Source organism: Durotheca rogersii (genome assembly GCF_024521655.1).
Source record: "Durotheca rogersii strain YMJ 92031201 chromosome Unknown GGS23scaffold_14, whole genome shotgun sequence".
Classification (NCBI taxonomy): domain Eukaryota; kingdom Fungi; phylum Ascomycota; class Sordariomycetes; order Xylariales; family Xylariaceae; genus Durotheca; species Durotheca rogersii.
Window position 1 is genome coordinate 87897 of NW_026251245.1, and position 21009 is coordinate 108905.

The 21009-nt window shown below is 55.9% G+C and overlaps 7 protein-coding genes across 7 annotated transcripts; 3 read left to right on the plus strand and 4 right to left on the minus strand.

The window, feature by feature from the left end:
* Positions 1-530: 530 nt before the first annotated feature.
* On the minus strand, positions 531-2198 carry GGS23DRAFT_605749 (uncharacterized protein; the record flags this gene model as incomplete). The annotated part of the gene is made up of 4 exons (XM_051519807.1): positions 531-1241; positions 1318-1577; positions 1634-2056; positions 2120-2198. 4 exons carry the CDS (start codon positions 2196-2198, stop codon positions 531-533), a joined length of 1473 nt encoding a protein of 490 aa, XP_051370801.1.
* A 1533-nt stretch (positions 2199-3731) lies between these two features.
* On the plus strand, positions 3732-6030 carry GGS23DRAFT_597716 (Nsp1-like C-terminal region-domain-containing protein; the record flags this gene model as incomplete). The annotated part of the gene is made up of 2 exons (XM_051518663.1): positions 3732-5717; positions 5842-6030. 2 exons carry the CDS (start codon positions 3732-3734, stop codon positions 6028-6030), a joined length of 2175 nt encoding a protein of 724 aa, XP_051370802.1.
* Positions 6031-6264: 234 nt separating this feature from the next.
* GGS23DRAFT_572650 (mitochondrial ATPase inhibitor, IATP-domain-containing protein) lies at positions 6265-8049 on the minus strand. Its single transcript, XM_051516637.1, has 4 exons — positions 7793-8049; positions 7437-7639; positions 6989-7120; positions 6265-6791 (listed from the first exon to the last, which is right to left on the minus strand). Exons 2-4 carry the CDS (start codon positions 7577-7579, stop codon positions 6746-6748), a joined length of 321 nt encoding a protein of 106 aa, XP_051370803.1. The 5' UTR covers positions 7580-7639; positions 7793-8049; the 3' UTR covers positions 6265-6745.
* Positions 8050-12485: 4436 nt separating this feature from the next.
* GGS23DRAFT_605751 (14-3-3 protein 7) lies at positions 12486-13539 on the plus strand (the record flags this gene model as incomplete). Its single annotated transcript, XM_051519808.1, has 5 exons — positions 12486-12546; positions 12616-12922; positions 12981-13222; positions 13286-13356; positions 13426-13539. 5 exons carry the CDS (start codon positions 12486-12488, stop codon positions 13537-13539), a joined length of 795 nt encoding a protein of 264 aa, XP_051370804.1.
* Positions 13540-14427: 888 nt separating this feature from the next.
* On the minus strand, positions 14428-15523 carry GGS23DRAFT_104693 (uncharacterized protein). The gene has a single exon (XM_051510952.1). It carries the CDS (start codon positions 15298-15300, stop codon positions 14509-14511), a length of 792 nt encoding a protein of 263 aa, XP_051370805.1. The 5' UTR covers positions 15301-15523; the 3' UTR covers positions 14428-14508.
* A 399-nt stretch (positions 15524-15922) lies between these two features.
* GGS23DRAFT_597720 (uncharacterized protein) lies at positions 15923-16605 on the minus strand (the record flags this gene model as incomplete). Its single annotated transcript, XM_051518664.1, has 3 exons — positions 15923-15958; positions 16021-16081; positions 16223-16605. 3 exons carry the CDS (start codon positions 16603-16605, stop codon positions 15923-15925), a joined length of 480 nt encoding a protein of 159 aa, XP_051370806.1.
* Positions 16606-16953: 348 nt separating this feature from the next.
* Positions 16954-19881, plus strand: GGS23DRAFT_572665 (DEAD-domain-containing protein). Its single transcript, XM_051516638.1, has one exon. It carries the CDS (start codon positions 17267-17269, stop codon positions 19520-19522), a length of 2256 nt encoding a protein of 751 aa, XP_051370807.1. The 5' UTR covers positions 16954-17266; the 3' UTR covers positions 19523-19881.
* The last annotated feature ends 1128 nt before the right edge of the window (positions 19882-21009 follow it).

Consider the following 21009-nt stretch of genomic DNA (forward strand, 5'->3'; position numbering starts at 1 on the left):
TGCGTGACGGACATCCCTCGCGGAGAGTAGCCTCGGGATTACCCGTGAGCTCGTGCGACATATGAACGTACCTCCGCGCCTCCGCCGTAGCAGCAACCCCTGACTGTAAGCGTAGACGACGTAGCGATAGGACCATGCCACATAATCCTCCCACCCCCTCCCCGCGTCTCGCCAACCATAGTCCCCTCGACGATGCGACTCCCTCTGCACAAGGTCCTCGTCTTCTCGTAGCACCGCTGCATTTACAACAAGATGCCGCGCGCGTGGCATGTCACGTAGCGCAGCAGGGGGCCGGAAATGAGACGGACGCTGCCCCCTCGTACCCCGCGGAGTAAGTGAGCGCGGTCTTCAAAAGGCCCAGGCCGGTTCGAGGGTATCCGCATTCGATTCGCTTGCATTCACACGCTCGTCGGGTTTTCCTATTCTTGTACTCTCTAAGGAGGGTCCTTATTATTCCGCTGTCCCTTCCCTTCCTTTCTATCCCCTCTTCGTATTCCCCCTTTCTCCCCCCTTGCTCCCCTCCCACCGTGTCACTTCCTCGTCTTGCGCGCGTGCTTGACGAGGTTCTCGATGACGCCCTCGAAAGCCTCGCGGTCGCCGATCTTCTCGTCGGCGCGCTTCTGCCAGTACGCGAGCACCTCGCGCGCCCGCGTCTCCATGTCCTCGAGCCGCTGTACGTGCTGCCGGATTTCGGCGTCCGTCATCCCCGCGAGCGCCTCCTCCGTCGTCGCGCACAGCTGCCGTGCTGACACGAGGTCGAGCTCCAGCTCCTCGCCTGCGCCTTTCCTCCGCCGTGCCGACGCGGACCGCGTTTTCCTTTCCTCCCCCTCCCCTTCTTTACCCTGGGAATCGACCGACACCGACGAGCCGTTCGCGCCCCCCGCCGCCTTCCGCGTCCTCGATGTCGACCGCAGTGACCCGCTCGATGTCACGCGGTGGATCGACGGCAGCACAAGCTTCTTCTGCTTCGACGCCGGCAGGATCTCGTCCAGATCCACGGGGACGCCGAGCGAGACGAGGAACAGGCGCCGTATCCGGGACCGGATCCAGTCCGGGGGTTGGAGGGGCGGCGGAGCGGCCAGTTGCGACCAGAGGGAGGCGCTTCTGGGGTTGAAGAAGATGGGATTTTCCTTCGGAGGCGACGGCAGAGGCGGAATTTCCTGGACGTCGGGGGAGAATAGGGCGTCTAAGTAGGGTTCTATAGCTGCTTGGAGGTCTTCGGACTCAAGATCCAATATTGGCTGGTGAGGGGAGAGGGGCAGTACAGCGATTAGCATACGATGCTCGGCTACTAGCTAACGAGGGCTCTAAACATACAAAGGAGGGTATTGCGACTTGAGACTGAGGGGCCGGCTGGGGAGCCGACCCTTCTGTCTCAGCTGTCTGAAAGCCATCGTCGAAGTCACCGAAATCGGCGTCATCGTCACCCTCTTCAAACTCGTCAAAATCGTCGCCAAAGTCATCATCGTCGTTCCCAGCGTTATCCCCACCCAAGGCGTCCGTTGACTTCGCTGTGGATGATTTCCTCCGCCGGTGGAACGACGGAGACTTTAATGACGGGGTGGCGGCGGTGTCATCTACGAAGGGCAGGGTCAATCGCACTGGGTAGCTTAGGAGGACTTGGCTGCCGTACCAGTTACTTCCTTGCTGGTGTCTAGCGGGGAAGGTATCGGGTGTGTCTCGCCAGTATCGTCCGGCTTATAAACAACGTCTGGAGAGGCGTCGGCTTCGTGGATACTTCCGTGATAGTTATGATGCGCAGACCCAGGCGGGTCCACCGATTCCTCGACCACCGTCTTCGGGATGGGATGGCCTCCGGGTGTCAAAGGTCTGTCCGGGGAGACGGGGCGAGCGAGTCCACCGCCGACGATGGCGATCTCGTCGGGCTCGGCATCCTCGATCCGCTTGTCGTAGGCCTCGGTGCCCGGGACCTCGCCGTAAGAGGGCTCGTCGTCCACTTTTTCCACCCGGGTTCGCGGTACAGGGGAGAGGGACCCGGGACTATTCCTGGGGGATGTCTGAGCATCGGAGAAGTGCTCGTCGGATTCGGAAGAGGCTAAAGTGGATAATGATTAGCCTAGGGCGGGACTCGCTTCCATCAATGCACAACAAGCCATACCAAGTTCGTGGGCGCCTGGGTCTTCGGTACCCCGCCTCTCTGGGGCTTCCAAGCTGAGCGACCTTTTTCTTTCAGGCATGATAGGCAGTAATAGGCTACCGAGGCGGGGGGCCTTTTGGTACTGAGGCTGGCAAGCTCAGGGTTTGAAAACACAATACAAAATTAGTTAGGAATCGCGGACTCCCAGGTGAGGAACGAGCGTCGAGACTCCGTTCTGAGGGGAGACCTGACAGAACAGTTAGAGAATAGGGGTAAGGGAAGCCGATTGGGTTTGTAGATGGGAGATGTAGGAGAGAAGCGGTAGGATCTACGGAATAAAGATGTGCAAGACTGCTAGTTGTGTCTCTTCTCGCCCTTCTCCCCCCTAAAGACGAAGTCATACATAGAGATGGCGGCTTGAAGGTTAGGGATGGGAGACATCTGATCCTGAACTTGCCTGACTCGCTGCTGGGCTAGGGCGAGAGGACGACGGTATGGGCGGTGGAGGCCGGCAGATGGGCAGAGAGGAGAGAGCAGAGAGGTACTTACGCTCCTCAACAGGTGTTGCCAGCTGAGAGGAGAGGTCACGTGGTTTTACCTTTAGGCTCGGTACCAAATGTATCGATGTACCTGTCCATCTTATGCATTCATAATTCATAAGAGTATCTGAGGTTCCTACCTAAGGCACCCACCTCAGATAGTTGGAAGGTGTGTGTGCGCGTAACCTTGTTGTGGCGTAATTCTACTCATATTGTACCTTCCATGTAGTAGAGGTAAAACTTTCCATGTACAAGTCTATCTGTATGGTGGATACTTAGAAGCTACGTACCACACATTAACAACACATACTGTAAAGTAGGTACCTTCTTGGTACTTATATACTCGATACACCCGCCCACGCAGCACATGCATGGATTGGCCCGTATATCGAGCTGAAGGCAGGGTTGCAAAAAAAGTTTAAGTTTTTAAGTTAAGTTTAAGTTTTTTAAGTTAAGTTAAGTTTAAGTTAAGTTTTTTTCTAGAAACCCTTTTTTAAGTTAAGTTTAAGTTAAGTTCGAAATTGCTTAAGTTAAGTTAAGTTCTAAAAACTTTTTTTTGCAGCCCTGGCTGAAGGCAGGTACCTCCCTGCCTAGTCGCGTCGACCCTCAGGTCTTGAAGCTTCCCAGTCTCGCCGCTATAAATAAAAAGTCCAAGCTGGTCGGTGTGAGAGGAGATAGGACGCGTTAGAAACAACCCAATCCTCCAAAGATCGCTAGGTATGCCGACACTCCACTCCTCGATCCCTACCCAGCCAGACAGAATTAGCCAGCGAGCCTGTCGATATTTTCCTGTTCCCTTGTGCTAACTGGTGGTTTCTTGCTCTCTCTCTCTCTTGCTGCAGGCTGCCAGTTCATCCCTCTCGTTTCCGCCGTCGCTCTCGGCTTTGCGCGTTCATCACCGAGCCACGAAACGCCGTCATCACACCTCCCTTCCCTCATCCTGGCCGGAGGATAAGCCTGGACCATTTTAACGCTGCTGCTGGCTCGACCGGCCGCTACGTACACCTTATTGCCCACGCCATCCCAGCACAAACCAGATCGCAGCCAGCCTCCGTCTTCTGCCTTCCTCCCCCTCCGATAGACAGAGCTACGCCATGTCGTTCTCCGGCGGTGCCTCCGAGGGCCAGCCCAATAATGCCACTACCTCCGGTGCACCCGCTAGTGGTGGCTTGTTCGGCTCCTCCACGCCTACTCTCACATCTAACACCTTTGGCAGCGGGGGTGCTGGAGGCTCCTTCACGTTTGGGAACCTAGGTGGGAGCAACAACACTACAACGCCTACTTCTACAACTCCAGGTAGCATGTTTGGAAATACTGCCTCGAAGCCGGACGATCAGAAGCCAAAATCATTCGGCGGAGCTGCAGCCACCACCTCTTCACCGGCCGGAGCGCTCTGGGGTGGTACCCAAACAACCCCTTCGACTAAGAGCAGCATCTTCCCCGGTGCGGAGCCGGCACAATCGACTTCCCTGTTTGGAAACACTGCTTCTACCCCGACATTAACTCCTGCGAACGCTACCGCGGGCGGACTCTTTGCGGCGAAAGATAACAAATCCTCCACACCAGCTGCTGCCGGTACGCCATCCAGCGGGTTGTTCGGTGGTGGGAACGCCGGCAGTAGCGGCATCTTCGGCGGTACAGGCTCCAGCGCTACGCCAGCTAGCAACGCCCCGGCCCCCGGTACGCTCTCGACACCCGCGAAACCCACACTTCCCTTGAATTCGACAACCCCCGCCGGAGCCCCTCCGTCGGCCGCAGGAAAATCCGCCAGTGGCCTCTTCGGGAATACCGCACCACCGCAAACCACAGCCCTATTCGCATCTCCTAAGCAGGGGGAGAAGAAGGAGGATCAACCCAATAGCCTGTTTGGAGCTACTGCCAGCTCTGCGCCAGCTGGTGCGACGGCAAGCCAGCCATCATCTTCTTCCGCTCCAACTGCCACGCTGTTTGGTCAGGCACCGAACCCGGCCCCAAGTATATTCGGTGCGAAGGCCGCTGCGACTAAGGGCGACAGCGCAGCGCCTGCTGCTACGGCGGGCCCCCTTTTCAGCCAACAGCCCACCAAGCCCGCCAATGCGCCCTCGGCCATGCCCTCTCTATTCGGGGGAGCTAGTGCTACCTCAGGAGCGTCGACAAGTTCGTCCTCCTTGTTCGGTCAGAAGACTGCGCCAGCCACATCGAGCGGAACACCCGCTACTACCGCTCCGGCAACTATACAATCATCCAGCGCTCTGTTTCCGAACTCTAATAAACTTCCCAGCATCGCTCCTACGTCTGAGCCGGCTAAGACCCAACTAGGCGCTCTATTTGGATCGGGAACCCCCGGTTCTAATACCGCGGCTGCTGAAGCATCGAAGCCTACGACTAGCCTCTTCGGCGGTAATACAGCTAACGCAACAACTGGGAATGCGTCGAGTACAACTACTACGGCAACTACTTCCGCCGCTGCCCCTGCTTTAGGTTCTACTACAAATACCACAGCCCCCTTGGGTGCAAGCTCTTTGTTCGGCGCCGCGAAACCGAGCACTTCAGCTGCCGCTCAGGGTGCGGCGGCGCAACCTGCCGCGGGCACTGCCGCGGCGCTGGGGGCGTCGACGGCCGGCCCCACCTCTTCGATGGCGCGGCTGAAGAACAAGACGATGGACGAGATCATCACGCGGTGGGCGACGGACCTGTCCAAGTACCAGAAGGAGTTCAAGGACCAGGCGGCGCAGGTGGCGCAGTGGGACCGGCTGCTGGTGGACAACGGGGAGAAGATCCAGCGGCTGTACCTGGACACGTTCGAGGCGGAGAAGGGCAGCCGGGAGGTGGAGCGGCAGCTGGCGGCGGTCGAGGGGCAGCAGGAGGAGCTCGAGGCGTGGCTGGACAAGTACGAGGGCGAGGTGGACGCGCTGTTCGGCAAGCAGGTCGGGCCGCGCGACCAGCTCGCCGGCCCGGACCAGGAGCGCGAGAAGACGTACAAGCTGGCCGAGAAGATCACGGAGCGCCTCGACGAGATGGGCCGCGACCTCACCAAGATGATCAAGGAGATCAACGACATCTCGAGCACACTGAGCAAGGGCAACAAGCCTGACGACCCGGTACGTAGTCTTTTGGTGCCGTCTTTTTTTTTTTCAACTCTGCGCTCTCCCCCTTTCATTTCTCAAGCCTCCGGTTCCTCTCTGATTCACTTTCGCTAACATGTCTTGCTCTTCCTCCTCGCAGCTGAGCCAGATCGTCCGCGTGCTCAACGGCCACCTGTCGCAGCTGCAGTGGATCGACACGAACGCAGCCGCTCTGCAGGCTAAGGTGGCCGCGGCGCAGAAGGCGAGCAGCACGGTGGGCAGCCAGTACGGCGGCCCCGAGCAGGACAACGTCGACAGCTTCTACCGGTCCTACATGTCGCGCAGGTGAGAGCGCACGCGAGCGGGATCGGGCGGGTAGTAGTAGGTGGTCGATGCCAGATCGCGACACGCGCTCCATCGAGAGGGGTTGGTAGGGCAAGCAGGCGGTGCAAAGGCCGGGAGGGCAGGGAACGGAAGGGGAGCCCGGTAGGCTTGCTTCCGTGGTACGACGAGTTTGTCCTCGCGAGAGGCGCGGTACGCGGACGAGATATCCCGACCACGGAGAGAAAGGAAGAGAGAGTTAGGGGCGGGGGTGGGCATCCATTATGTGCGAATCAGACCTCATAGGCCGTGTCACGTCGGCAACGATAGAGGGCATGTTTTTATGTACACTACAGGGCGTAAATGGGTTAATGCGATGATAAAGTCTAGTAGGGACGACGACTAAGAAGACGACGATGACGACACGATTCCGTTGCTATCGTTGCTGTAAAGAGGTTCTCTCTTGTCCTTGTGTTCTCTTCCACCTGTTTTCACATTCGTCCGTCTAGTAGCAAGTTGACCGGCCCTCAGACGTCGACGCACTAGAGGCCCCCTCTCCTATCACCCTCCTCCTCGAGCCGGGGCCTCGTCGCGATTCGTACTCGCCCCACTTATCCATGTCGGAACTATTCCTGCATCCCATCCTCGCGGAGAGAGCCTCGGTTATCCCTTCTATGTAAAGATTTTTTTTTTCTTTTCTTGATTCGGAATGCTTGCTCGCCGGGACGGACGAGGAGCGAGCTTTACTGTTTTTGCTCGCTCTCGGGGTCGTCCTTGGTCAATTCGTCGCTGAAGAGAGGGGGTTTAGCTTCGCTTCCTTAGACCTCCTCTCTTTTTTCCTCCTCTCCCCTCCCCCGCCACCCGAAATGCGCGCGCGCCTAGCGAATAGACGGCGCGGGGGGGTATGGCGGGAAGAGGAAGAGGAAGGAGAGAGGAATAGAGAGAAGAGAGCGCAGAGGAGAGGAATGGGGGGGCGGGTAGCTCACATGTGGTCGGACAGCTTCTGAAGGTGCTCCTGCTGCTCGCGGAGCTTCTTGCGCAGCTCGAGCAGCTTCTCCTTCTCACGCTGGCGGATGGCGTAGTCTTCGTTGGCCTTCTCGCGCTTGTGGAAGGCGTCGCTATTTTTGTTCAAGGTCAGATTAGCGCGGGGAGGAGGAGGATCACGGGCATATTCATGTGTTCAAGGACGGGACGAGCGAGAATAGGGGAGGGCGGTCGGAGAGCGCGGTCCTCTTCTTATTTCTCCTTCCTCTCGGCCCCTGCGCCTTCTCGCGTGGTATCCCATCGCTTCTTTTCGCTCTCAATGGCTTTCGGTTACCCCGCCGCGCCGTATCCCTCGCACCCCGTAATTTGTCACCCGCTGGAGAGGCAGACAAACGACCTCTCTCTACCCGTGTGCGTGTGTGTGGATATGTACAGATGGGGCAGACGTACCTCGGGCCGCCCAAGCTGCCCAGCCTATTCGGGGCGCCGGTGTCGCCCTCGGCCATGGCGCGAACGGTGGTGGTGAATGCTCGGCGGTAGGAGGCGATGGCGAGGCCGCGGGTTGGGAGCCGAGTCAGGGTTTGGCGATACATAGTAGCCGCGGGTTTGAGCAGGTGGGTGGATGCGCTCTTGGAGGGGATTCGAGGTCGGTCCTAATAGAAGCACACCCCTCGCGGTTGTGGAGGCTTATGATTAGAACTCTATTAATATATAGAAAAAGGGCTGCCGGACGGGCGGAATAGAGGGAGAGGGGAGGGATATATGTGAAGGAATCCGGAATGGCGCAGTTAAATGTAGGTACTTACCTACCTGGCGTAGGTGTGCGTGTAGGTCCGTAGGTAGGTATGTAGCTGTCTCTCGATGCGCAATGGGTGGTGCGATGGAAGATGCAGGCGGTTTTGGCGACCGATGAGGCACTTCCAGCGGACTGGAGGGGGTTTGATTGGAGGGGCTACGAAAATGGGTGATGGGAGGTTTTCCTGGGTCCGTCGGCGGAAGGAGACGGAGCGCACGGGCTCCTGACGGACCGGAGCTCTCCTAAGGCGCAGAGCGTCCTTCATCCATCATCATATCAGGCCCGTTCGATGCATGGACAGATGGGAAGGCCTGCGTTAGTTGAATATATAAGCATTAGTCGGACGTATATGCATATACCCATTACATATGTAGCATCCCCGGAAGGCATACCTACAGGTACCTAACCTAACCTACAGCGTGTTTACGTTTCACGCACGCCCTCAGTAGAGGTACCTAGGTCGGACATGCCTCCATATAGGTATATTAGGTACGTGCATGTATTGCTGCATTAATGCATATCTATTCATCAGTGCTATCTTCGGTACCTCCTAACACACCTTAGGTAGGCACCCAAGGTAGAGAGGCGTGTACGCCGAGTACCGTCATCATCGTCAGAAATCACTCCTGGTCACATCCTCGTAAGAGAGAAAGAAAAAAGACAAGAAGAGAAGCGCCTCTGGGAGACTGGAAAGGCCCATTTGCTCCGTCCACCACGCCATCCCAAATACGGTCATCTGATGTGAAGGACCCGCAGGTTCGCCCACCATTGGCAGCTATCGGGATATATCAGGAGGGGCAGGCTTGGACCGAGGAGTATTCGGGTCGGGTGCTGGGGAATTCTAGTCTTCCCCTTAGTGCAAAGCAAGCCCGTCCTTCACTATAAGTCATTACCCGCAACGATGCCTTCACAGCTCGGCTGTGCAATTTAAGTTGACACCTAGGTATGTTAGGTATTATCGTGACCATGGTTGAGAATCTCCAGGTAGGCTGGGTGCCTTGTCGAGGCTGGATTCCAGAGGAGGGAGCAATTCCTCCCCCGCTCCGGAGACCTGCTTACCTAGGTAGATAAATGCCTACCAATAGCGGCTCTGGGCGCTTGGATTGCGCCTCCAAACGTTGTCTATGGCACATCCGAGTGAATTAATTACTACCTACCGACCACGTAGTAGCTCTTGTATGCCTGAAGGGGTTGTGTCTATTTTAAACCACGATAAGGCGTCATCTGTGGCGTTGGACGTTGAGAATCTCGGGCTCGCCCTTGACCAGGGTACCCTTTAGGATTCTCCAGCGAAGTTTCCATCCGTCAACTACAACGTCTCGGGGCGATGGATTGGGCCAGGGCGGTCCTAGAGCTCGCGAGATACGGTGCACAGAGGGACAGGGTCCCGGACGAAAGGCCTAGATAGTGTGCGCGCGTGTGCGAGACGACACAAATGTACGGGTTATCGGAGCTGCAGAGATTGACGTAGGTCCAATCACCTTCCCCTTACCGCCCGGAAATGGTGGCGGAGGATAAGGCAGGCAGTCATTGCTGTCGTATCGCGGCGAGCTCCTTTTGGTGAAGTAGGCCTACGTTTGGCGCATCTGGATATCTGAAGGACAGGAAACCACATGGGTGTATTGGCTCGTGCTTCGGTCAGCTTGAAGGAGGAGGTATACGGGTAGGTGACGCTACCGTCCATCTCGAGGGAGGGAGGGGGCGCTAATAGGCTCGCTCGGCCATGGATATAGGACCATCGGCGTGATCATTCACAATATCCTGCTTGCTGATGATGAGCTTGGGTATCGATGGGCCCTTGCACCAAGGTAAGGTGGTGGGGAGATTAGCAGCACATGAGCCCCCAGGTATGCGCATAACAAGCCTCATGATGGTCTGTCATCTAGGTGGTTTTTGCCTTCGAGAGTTAGGTTTGGGGATTCCCTGCCATCTCTCGGCGTTTGGTACGTACGTAGCAGGGAGCCGGATCGGGGCACTTACCTGTATATACTGGAATCGCCACAGACCTTAGCAAGGAACGCCTAGGTGAGTAGTCCGTTCGCAGGTAGGCGAGCAGGTTAGGCGGGAGGTAGGTATCAAGGGAGAGAGAACCAACCCACGATCTCCGTCAATATCGGAGATGGCAGATCGGGCGCCACTCATTTCAGATAGGCGTAAACAGGGCTGGACCTATGAGGTGGGTGTGGACGTAGGCGAGTACCTACCCAAGGTATATAGGGAAAAGAAACGACGAGGAAAAAAACAAGAACTGGAACATGTCCGGAAAAGGGGGAGGGGGGGGGGACATTAGTTCCCTAGGTATCTCATCAGGTAGATAGCCAAGTTAGCTGAAAGGCTTCGTACCTAAATCGGCCAACAGAACTTGAAGCCCACAGCCCTTGGCTTTGGATATATCCATTGCAGAGGCCGGAGGTCAAGATTTGAGGCCCGGTGACCCTTTCTAAAAGCTCCGTCCCGGAAGCCTGAGGGTTGTTTCCATCCATCAAATGATCTCGAATGGACCCATGGAAACGGTCCCAAATGACCCGTTCGTTACCTGGAGCCAGGTCACCCACTCGCTGTCCCTCTGTGGCTATGGAGGCTAGGGCTATCAGCACGTTACCTGCTGGCAGACGGTACCTCAGATAGAGAAGCAGGTACAGTACCGCGAGAGGCACATGTGTACCGTAGATACGGCGGATGTTTGGTCGAGTACTTAGGTAATGGACGCGGGCGATGTATGTAGACGACGTAGGTATTGTACATATATATAGGTATGTGGGAGTAACAGGGAGGAGACATCTAACTCTAATGCCGCACACCGCACGATGGGTCGAACCCCGCCAGGGCAGGCAGATTACGTACCAGGTAGGTACCTAAACATGTCCAAGCCAACCGGTGCGTGTACCTAACCCAGCCTAACTTCGCCTACATATGTGAATGTAACATGAGAAGCTACCTGAGATACCGGAGAAAGTACATGATTAGGCAGACTCGGTACCTCGGGTACCGAAGCCGGGTACGTAGGTGAAAAACATTAACCTGTATTCAGCTACCTGGTATAAACACGGCACATACCTGTTGGCTTTGGGGTCGATACCACGCATAACGTGCATTAAGCATATGGGCGCCTGTAGATGTCGGTATTGCTGGGAGGTGCGTAATACCGAGGGGGCTCCAGCACGGTGCCTATACGTGTACATGTGTGTCGGGTATCTCCAGGACGGGCAAACACGGATGCAGGTACCTAACAAGGCTGTACCACGCCCCTCCGCCCTCCCCTCCCGATTTTGTAATGTAAATGGAAAGTACACACATTGTCCTAAGGACGTCAAGAGGTTAGGTAGGTACCTAGATACCTACCTGTCTTGGGAACCCAGCATACAATCGGTAGGTACCTAACCTACCTCATATACCTAGGTATGTACCTAGGCAGGTACCTACGTGTGTATATATCTGCGTTAGGTACTTGCCCAACGTAAGGCGTGTACGTGCCTTACCCACCCTGTCCCACTGAGGTCACTGCTGCCCACAATTAGGACATTGGGACCATTTTGAGTGCTGGACGACTGAATTCTGAGGGACCCCCTCCCCACGTCCCGCGTTGGATGCGCACTGGGCGCCACCACCGTCTTCCTCTCTCACTTTCACTCTGCCTGCCCCCTTCCACTCTCCATCCTCGCACCTCAGGCCTCAGGTTTCCCCTCTACCCCTTCTACCTATCTAAGCTGCCGCCGCCGCCGCCGCCGCTGCTACTACTACTACTACTCCTCTTCCTACTACTATTACTACTTGCTGGTGCCGCCGCCGCCGCTACTGCACACACCCGTCGACACAAATTTCCTCCCAAAACTCCCACTTCCCTTAAACCGCCCAAAAACATCAACAACCAACACACCACTGCTACCCCTACTTCTACCATCCTCACCACCTACCCTCCTATCTCGTTCTCCTTCCTCACTCCGCCGTGCCTCGTGCATCGTCCCGCCCAGGTTATCCTCTCGACGCCCTGCTGCGAGTCTGCGAGATCAACCCCCGAGGTAGGTTAGGTTTTATAAACCGCCATGTTGTCCTGTCCGGCGAGGATCTTCTCCTTGTCCTTCTCCCCTCCCCCCAATCCTCGTCTCGTACCTGTGGTCGTGTTCCTTGGCCTGCAACCCCGAGGCCCGCCTCACGCCTGTCGTCATCGTCCGCCTCGGAACAGCCCTCGTCCCGTTGCTTCCCACACGACGGCGAGCCCATCCACCGCCAAATGCGACTCTTCCTTTATCTCAATTGATTATTGCGACCGCATCGACACCTCCTCATCTGCCGCCCACGCACGCGTTTTGCGGCTGCATCTGCTGGCGCAAACCCCACCAACTGCGGGGAGGGGATGAGAGAGAAACCCGTCTCTGCTCTCTACACCGTCACATATCTCGAGGCCCTCCCTTAGACATCCCAGGCAGGGCAACGCGCCGCGTCCTTCGGGCTAGTACCACAAATACCCCTAATCTCTTCGTTCCGGCTCAATTTCCACCTTTCCAGATTTCCTTAGTATCGTGCCAGCCGCCGTCCACCGCCCAACGTTTCTTTTGATCCCTACGTCACTACTCTTCCACACCGCATCTGACTTCTCGCTTCAATCCGTTTCCAACACCCGTCATCTCGGGAGAACTACAGCTAACATACGATTCGCTTGAATAGCCTTCCTTTAATCGATTCTCTCTTCTCACATCGCTAAGATGGGCCACGAAGACGCTGTGTATCTCGCCAAGCTCGCCGAGCAGGCTGAGCGCTACGAGGGTTTGTGATGAGATCCCCCCCCGATCGCGAGGCCCCGCAAAGTAGTCCTGCTGACTTTGCCGCCATCAGAGATGGTTGAGAACATGAAGATCGTTGCCTCCGAGGACCGCGACCTGACTGTTGAGGAGCGCAACCTCCTGTCCGTTGCTTACAAGAACGTCATCGGCGCCCGTCGTGCCTCTTGGAGAATCGTCACCTCCATCGAGCAGAAGGAGGAGTCCAAGGGCAGCTCGGCTCAGGTTCCTCTCATCAAGGAATACCGACAGAAGATCGAGGCCGAGCTTGCCAAGATCTGCGATGACATCCTAGATGTGCTTGACAAGCACCTCATCCCGTCCGCCAAGTCTGGCGAGTCCAAGGTCTTTTATCACAAGATGTACGTCTCCTTCACTTTACATCGCGACGGTGGCAAAGCATGCTTACCCCTATTCTAGGAAGGGTGACTACCACCGTTATCTTGCCGAATTCGCCGTTGGTGATCGGCGAAAGGAGTCGGCCGACAAGTCTCTCGAGGCCTACAAGGCTGCCACTGAGGTCGCCCAGACCGAGCTGCCTCCCACACACCCCATCCGTCTTGGCCTCGCCCTGAACTTCTCCGTATTCTACTACGAAATCCTTAATGCCCCCGATCAGGCTTGCCATCTCGCGAAGCAGGCATTTGATGACGCAATCGCCGGTAAGTGTAGCAGAGAGCGGGGGGTATAAAGATCAGGACGTGGGGTTAACTCGTACTCTTCAGAACTTGACACCCTCAGCGAGGAAAGCTACAAGGACTCGACCCTCATCATGCAACTCCTTCGAGACAACCTGGTACGTAAACTTTTTTTTTGTCGCGCAATTGACCTGTGACAACGTCCGCTAACGCGGTAATTTAAATAGACTCTCTGGACCTCCTCCGAGGCTGAGCCCCCCGCAGAGCCAGCTGCCGCCGCTGCCCAGGAGCCGGAGAAGGCCACCGACACCCCGGCGGAGGAGCCCAAGGCTGCCGAGTAAAAAAAGACAAAAAACAATAGAAACCCTCCTCCCGTATAACCTAGTTTCCAAATATATGAGGGGGCGACAGGGAGGCCTGGGTGGAATCAGGTGTCTATGGAGTGTTTGGCTTGAGAACCCTCTGTTCGAGTTCCTGCATTGATTTTATTTTATTTTCCTCGTGCGGCAAATGCACCAACAAAGACTTTGGAGGGTTCTCTTTTCCTTACAGGCACAAGGGCTAAAGAGAAGAGCTTTTGGGAGGTCTTTCGCAGAACGCTTACCCTTTAGACTCTAATGCAAATTTGTCTGGACAATAAACCCCATACTTTCTATTGCACGTTAATGCATCGAGTTATACAATGCGAATGCACGACGAAGGGGGGCGTGGGGGGTTATGTAGAAGGGAATAGAAATCGGTATCCCTGTAGGTTGAAATCGTAACGCAGGCAAATACTTTTATACAAGTCGCTTTTACATCTAACGTAACATCGCACGGCAGACAGGCAGAGGTACGTGGCGATTCAAATCAGAACCAACCACAACAACATGAACAGTAAGGGGGAGGAGGTATGGGAGTGTTACGGAAATCGAGGCGGCTGCTTATCCAGCTGATCTCGCGAGGTTCGGTGGCAGCATCTATCTTGGGGATGTTTTATAGCTCGCAGTATTCGTGTCCCACATCGACACACGACAACGAGGTCATATCCACCGCTCTGTTTGTCGTATTTGGTACGCCCGCCTCGAGGTTGTGAGGTATGTAGAAGGTGGGACAGGAGAGAAGAGGGGGGGTAAGTAGAGGAATAAGTCTGGCACATCGTCACCATGCTGTCCGCCCTGCCCTGCCCTGCCCTGCCCCGTCCTTCTCCGTACGCCTGTCCGTCTCTCTGCGGCGGGAGCTTCGCGGGAGATAAGTGAGGTAGGCGTACGTAACCAAGTGCACCGAGGTCTCAGTGCCCCGTCCACCGCGTATACCCCGCGGCTCCGTGCCTACGCCCGGGAGCCGCTCGTCCGGGCGACCGCGGCCGCGGCCCCGGCGAGCGAGACGCTCGCGTCGAGGCTCCAGCTCCAGCGGAAGCCGGAGCCAGCTCCCGCTGCCCCGCTCTCGCTCGTTGTGGGGGTCTCGGCCTCCGGCTCGGCCGCATCTTCCGCGTCGTCGTCGTCGTCGTCGGCCGCCGCAAACAGCACGCGCAGCCAGAGGCTGCAGTCGCGGCACTCGACGAGCAGCACGCCGCCGCCGCCGCCGCCGCCGTCCTCGCACGCCTCCAGGTCCGCCTCGCCGAACGCGTACCCCCGCGCGTTCCCGCACCGGCACCCGCGGTGGTACTCCCCGGCCGCCGCGTCGTACGCGAGGTCGTCGAGGTCGAGCGTCTCGCCGCCGGCGTGGGGGCCGCCGCCGCCGCCTCCCGCGACCCCCAGCAGCGGGGGCCGCCGCCCCGCGCGCAGCTCCCGGTCGTACGCGCCGCGCCGCCCCGCGTCCGAGAGCACCGCGTACGCGTGCTGGATCTCGTCGACGGTGTACGCGGGCGCGGCGGCTGCTGAGGGCGGCGGTAATGTCGAGGGCGGGGCGGCGCCGCCGCCGTCGCCGTCGCTGCCGCGGCGGCTCGTCGCCTTGTCCGGGTGGTGCCGCAACAGCGCGCGGTGGTACGCCTGCTTCACTACCCCGCGCTGCTGCGCCGCCGCGCCCGCCGAATGCGGCGGCGCCTCGAGGTGCCGCGGCGTCAGCGCCAGGACGTCGTAGAGCGTCGGCTCCGCCGCCGTCCGGGACCTTGGGGGGTTCATGGGTGTGTGGGGCTGAGGAGGAGAGGGGGCGGAGGTGAAATCGGTGACGTCCAGCAAGGAGGTAAATTTGCTCTGCTTTCTTCTTTTTCTCCTGGCTCGGAACCGGAATCTACTGGTAGGTAGTGGAATTTCGTGTGAGAAGTGCTATTGTTGCCTTATAGGAGCTGTTCAACTAGATGTAGATATGTGTGTGCGAAGTTTTAAAGGTAACCCGGGTAAGCTGTAGGTTACGTAGGTATGTATCTAGCTTAGGCACTTAGTGGGAGAAAACCAGTTTAGAGGGGCGAGCTTGATCGGGCACGTGGTCACGTGAGCGACTTATGAGAGGAAAAGTCGTCGAAGCATCGAGAGATGGGCGAAGATACGATGCAATGACCTGCCGAAGGGGCGGTCCGGTTATGAATACCATCGGCCTGTCGCCGAGTATAGTTGCAAGGGGTTGAGGATGCTAGACCAAGCAGCAGAATCCACGAGTAGCAGGCCCATCCAAGCCACGAGGCCCGCTGTCTGGGTATGCGTGAAATTGGACTTGGATTCTCTTGCACGGCGTAATATACAGATTTCATACAGTCCAAGTCGAGGGCAACGCTGTGCCATAGCGCCGTAACGCAGTTTCTCGAGTCTATTTTGCGTATTTGTTCCACTTGCTCCGAGGTGTCTGCGCATCAACTCTCGTTAGAAACAGGCAGCACCACCGATCAACAGAGCGGCAAGACTTACCTTCCGCCATTCCCTGACCAGTCTCGGCATGCCCAGCATAGCCTCTCTCCTCTTCTCCATCCTGTTGGTTTTGCGGATTAGCGCTCAGATCGAGGGAAGACGCCGACGCTTCTCTTAGGCAAGCAGCGCGACGCCAAGAGAGAGAGGGGGGGGGAGGAAAGCAAAAAAAAAAAAGGAGGCGCGCGGGGAGTTCACGACGTACTTTGCAGGCAACATCCTCTCGTACTGGTGGCCCTTGACAGACTGGCCGACACCAGTGCCGCGAACCCTCAGGCCGTGCTCGACCCTGTGCCGTATCCGCTCCTCGGTGCCCTTGGAGGTGAAGGGAAGCAGCTCTTCGACCCCCTGCTCGCGGGCGAGCTTGACGAGCTCGGCCTGGCGCCGCAGGGAGAATTCGGGGTCCTGCCACTTGCCGGTGACGGGGTGCTTGTGCGGCAGGAAGGGGTTCGGCGTGGCGCCGTCCTTGACGGTGTTGGTCCTCGTGGAGTCGGGGAGGATCTGGGAGGGGGGGTACTTGGCGAAGAAGCGCGAGAGGCGCGGGTGCAGCTGCTTCGCGAGCTCGACGTATTTCATGTTGACGGCCATGCCGCCGGTGTGGACGTGCTGGCGCGCGATTGTATGTAGGAGTTGAGAAGTGGACGACCGACTTGCCCGTCGGCCCGTAGCGCGGAACGAAGTCGCAATGCCGCAGAGCCCCTCGCCGTGGCTCTCTCTCTCTCTGGGTTTCTCGCCAACCCTTCACTGACAAAAGTTTAGTGGTGCACGCAGCAAAAAGCGACTGGCAGGGATCGCGGGCTGCCCTCTATACCTAAAATTCTCCGATTAGGCGCGGCCCAGGCTGGGTAGGTACCTAGGTAGGTAGGTACATACGCGGTACCTATGTTATGTACCTCCTAAGATGCCTGTAGTCCAGTGCCAGTCCAGTCGCCCGACAATTAATTAATTATCGTCCCCTACCCGTCGAGCCTTAAACCATCCCACAACAACAACAACATCATCATCGTCGTCGTCGTCGTCGTCTCAAAATCACCGTCGCTACCTTGGGACCGTGCCACATCGCCGCATTTAACGCCCGATCAAATATTCGTACCCGGCCATCGAACCTGGCCTAGCGATCTGCCTCTCCATCTCTCGGCACATCGCACCATCCCCCTACCCCCATCCTCCATACCATATTCTCCAGGGCTCGTACCACATCGTGTGAACTACGACCTCGCCCTAGTCCCGTCATCGGCGCCGCTTGAGTATGGGCATCCAACCGCGAGTGGGATCGCTGGCGAGCGCTGACGCAACTAACGGCATCAGCAGCAAGAATGGGCCAAATGACGCAGGTAGCGAGGCCACCAGGCGGAAGCAACCCCTCGACATCGAGGAGATCCTGCGCAAAAAGAAGGAGGCCGACAAAGCCGCTGCCAAACCAAGATTCATCCCCAAGGCTGAGCGCGAGCGGTTAGCGGCAGAGAAGCAGAAGGAGGAGGAGGATAAGCAAAGAAGAAAAGCCCAAGAAGCTCGGAACGCACCTAGCAGCCGATCCGTCAGCGGCCCGGGCCCCGACAGACGTCATCCCGACCGTAATCGCGACAGAGATCGCGGCCCCGTCGTGCCGACCGGTCCTAGGGCTATGCGCCAGGCTAACAACGACCGCCGCGATGCTAATAGCTACGAGCATGGTGACAGACGAGAGAAGGGCAACAAGAAGGCATCGGCCGGAGAGAAGAGGCCAGCACCCGAGGAAGCCGAGGCGGCTCTGATACGAGCTAGATACATGGGCCCGGAGATGAACCAGTCTACCTTTTCTGCCAAGAAGAAGCGCAGGCGGACGACGGAAAAGAAGTTCAATTTCGAATGGGACGCAGAAGAGGATACCAGCCAAGACCACAACCCCATCTACGCCGAGAGGGCCGAGCCGACCTTCTTCGGCAGGGGGAGGTTGGCCGGCTTCGGCGACGACATGACGGAAGAGAATGCGAGGAAGTACGCCATGTCCCTGGTCGAGCGCGACCGCGAGAATGGCACGGCGCGGGCGCAGGAGCTGCTTGAGATGATGCAGAGAGCCAAGGAGAGGGCAAACCGCAACGGCCTGGGGAAGCACTGGTCGGAGAAGAAGCTCGAAGACATGCGCGAACGAGACTGGCGTATCTTCAAGGAAGACTTCGGTATCTCGACTAAGGGCGGGCTCATCCCGAACCCCATGCGAAATTGGCAGGAATCGGGCTTGCCTCGACGATTGCTGGATATCGTCAGCAAAGTCGGCTACGACGAGCCGACGCCAGTTCAGCGCGCCGCCATCCCCATCGCTCTGCAAGCCAGGGACCTGATTGGCGTGGCTGTTACCGGTTCCGGAAAGACGGCCGCCTTCCTGTTGCCATTGCTCGTCTACATTTCGGAACTGCCACCACTTACCGAAATCACGAAAAACGATGGACCGTACTCCCTAATCATTGCCCCGACCAGAGAGCTGGTTCAGCAGATAGAGACGGAGGCAAAGAAGTTCGCGGTGCCGCTTGGATTTACGGTGGTCAGTCTTGTTGGTGGTCATTCGCTGGAAGAGCAAGCGTTCGCCTTGCGAAACGGCGCCGAGATTATTGTCGCCACACCTGGTCGTCTAGTGGACTGTATCGAGCGTCGTCTCCTGGTCCTGTCTCAATGCTGCTATATCATCATGGATGAAGCTGATCGCATGATCGACATGGGTTTCGAGGAGCCCGTCAACAAGATTTTAGACGCGCTTCCCGTCTCCAACGAAAAACCGGACTCTGATGCCGCCGAAAACGCGCAGCTGATGAGCCGTCACCTGGGGGGCAAAGATCGATACCGGCAAACGATGATGTACACGGCCACTATGCCGACGGCGGTGGAGAAGATTGCTAAGAAATACTTGCGTCGTCCGGCTACAGTCACTATCGGCAACGCCGGCGAGGCCGTGGACACGGTTGAGCAGCGGGTCGAGTTCGTACCCGGCGAGGACCGCCGCAAGAAGCGCTTGCAGGAGATTCTCATGTCTAACGACTTTGCGCCGCCCATCATCGTCTTCGTCAACATCAAACGCAACTGCGATGCGGTGGCCCGAGAAATCAAGCACATGGGTTTCTCGGCCGTCACGCTCCACGGTAGCAAGACGCAGGAGCAGCGAGAGCAGGCCCTCGCGTCGGTGCGCGGCGGCACCACAGACGTCTTGGTCGCGACGGACCTGGCTGGTCGCGGTATCGACGTTCCGGACGTCTCCCTGGTCGTCAACTTCAATATGGCCATGAGCATCGAGAGCTACACTCACCGTATCGGTCGTACGGGTCGTGCCGGAAAGAGCGGTGTCGCCATCACCTTCTTGGGTAACGAGGACTCGGACGTCATGTACGACCTGCGGCAGATGCTCTCCAAGAGTTCGATATCGAGAGTTCCCGAGGAGCTGCGCCGGCACGAAGCAGCGCAGCAGAAACCAAACAAGGGGCCGAGAAAGCTCGAGGAGAAGGGTTTCGGCGGGAAGGGCGGTGGATGGGATTAGATTTGCCTCGATACGTGTACAAGTACCTATAGCATATCTCGCAGTAGCAAGCTAGATCACTACCACCGAGGTCGTTTACGCCGTGACGCGACTGCGTGACGAATACCTCCCTGATCCCATTGCGACGGTTAATTACAGAGCTAGCGGCAACCTCGCAGAGGCCACCCCCTTTCTATCTACGTTACCCCCCGTGCTTGTGTTTTGGTCTGCTAAAACATTGTATAGAGGTAGGCAGCCTAAATGCTCTATGGACGCGGTTTCTTGGATAGGGGTCTTAGTAGGCTATCCGCTCCGGCGACGGCCCGGCTTGCTCACGACGACTCAAAATGGAATGCCCCGCGGGGGGGTGAACTGGGGGCCTATCTAATATACTAAGATCAAACCTGCGCCACAGTCCGAAATAGGCCACAGTCTTACGAAGGTGATTGGTCCACGAAAATGGCGAAACGGTCATAATCACGTAAGCCGCTCTACAAAGCCACACGAAGCCACACGCCTACGTCTGGAACGTTCGTACCTACGTACCCGTACGCTTACGTTTGGGACGTTCGTACCTACGTACCCGCACGCTTACGCTTAGAACGTTCGTACCTACGTACCCGTACGGTTACGTCTATAGCGTTTATATCTACGTACCTATATCCCGTACGTTTACTCTTTACGTTACGTAATATAAGATACTAATTAATAATATACGTAAATAATTAATATACGTTTTAATATAATTATTTTAAACTTATAAATTAAAGACTTAAAGTTAAATAGAACTTAATAATAAAATAAACTATATAATATATAATAATCTATTTAAACGTTTACGTTTATATATATTAACGCTTTATATTATAAAATAAATATAATAAATACGATATATATGATATATACGATATATACGATTTATATAATAAATATAATAAATATAATAAATATAATAAATATAATAAATATTATTACGTAAAACGGAAAAGCTATTAAGAAAGAGTAAAGCGTACGCGATACTAGAGTTCTGGATAGGTTTATTTAAAAATATACTTTATCGAAGACTACGGTACGTATGATGATCTAGGATAAATAAAATTAGTATTACTATACTAATCGAGAGACGGAGAATTTAATATAGTTATTATATCTTAGCTATTCCCCTTAGTAGTAAAGATATAGTAGTCACTAACCTAAAGGTATAAGAGATAAGAGGAGAAAAGAGGCAAAACGTAAAAGTTATTTATTTAGTTATAGCGGTATAACGAAATAACTTAAGCGCTTATAACTAAAATAAATATACTAATCGGAAAATAACGAAATTAATAATAAAAACGAATCTTTAATTAAGGTAAAAATAGTAAAGATAATAATCTAGCTAGGTAGTAAACTCGATAATAAGTATAGCATAACCCGTACTTACGGGAGCTATAGTTATTCTATATAGATATAAAGCCTATCGTAGCGTATTACGTAATACATTAAGAGAGTATATCTTATCGTATTAT

Coding starts and splice junctions, on each gene's coding strand:
- GGS23DRAFT_572650 (XM_051516637.1), bottom strand. CDS start 7,579: ATGTATCGCCAAACCCTGACTCGGCTCCCAACCCGCGGCCTCGCCATC. Junction 7,121..7,436: donor GGCAGCTTGGGCGGCCCGAG/GTACGTCTGCCC, acceptor GAACAAAAATAG/CGACGCCTTCCACAAGCGCG. Junction 6,792..6,988: donor CAGAAGCTGTCCGACCACAT/GTGAGCTACCCG, acceptor CCCTCTCTTCAG/CGACGAATTGACCAAGGACG.
- GGS23DRAFT_572665 (XM_051516638.1), top strand. CDS start 17,267: ATGGGCATCCAACCGCGAGTGGGATCGCTGGCGAGCGCTGACGCAACT.
- GGS23DRAFT_104693 (XM_051510952.1), bottom strand. CDS start 15,300: ATGAACCCCCCAAGGTCCCGGACGGCGGCGGAGCCGACGCTCTACGAC.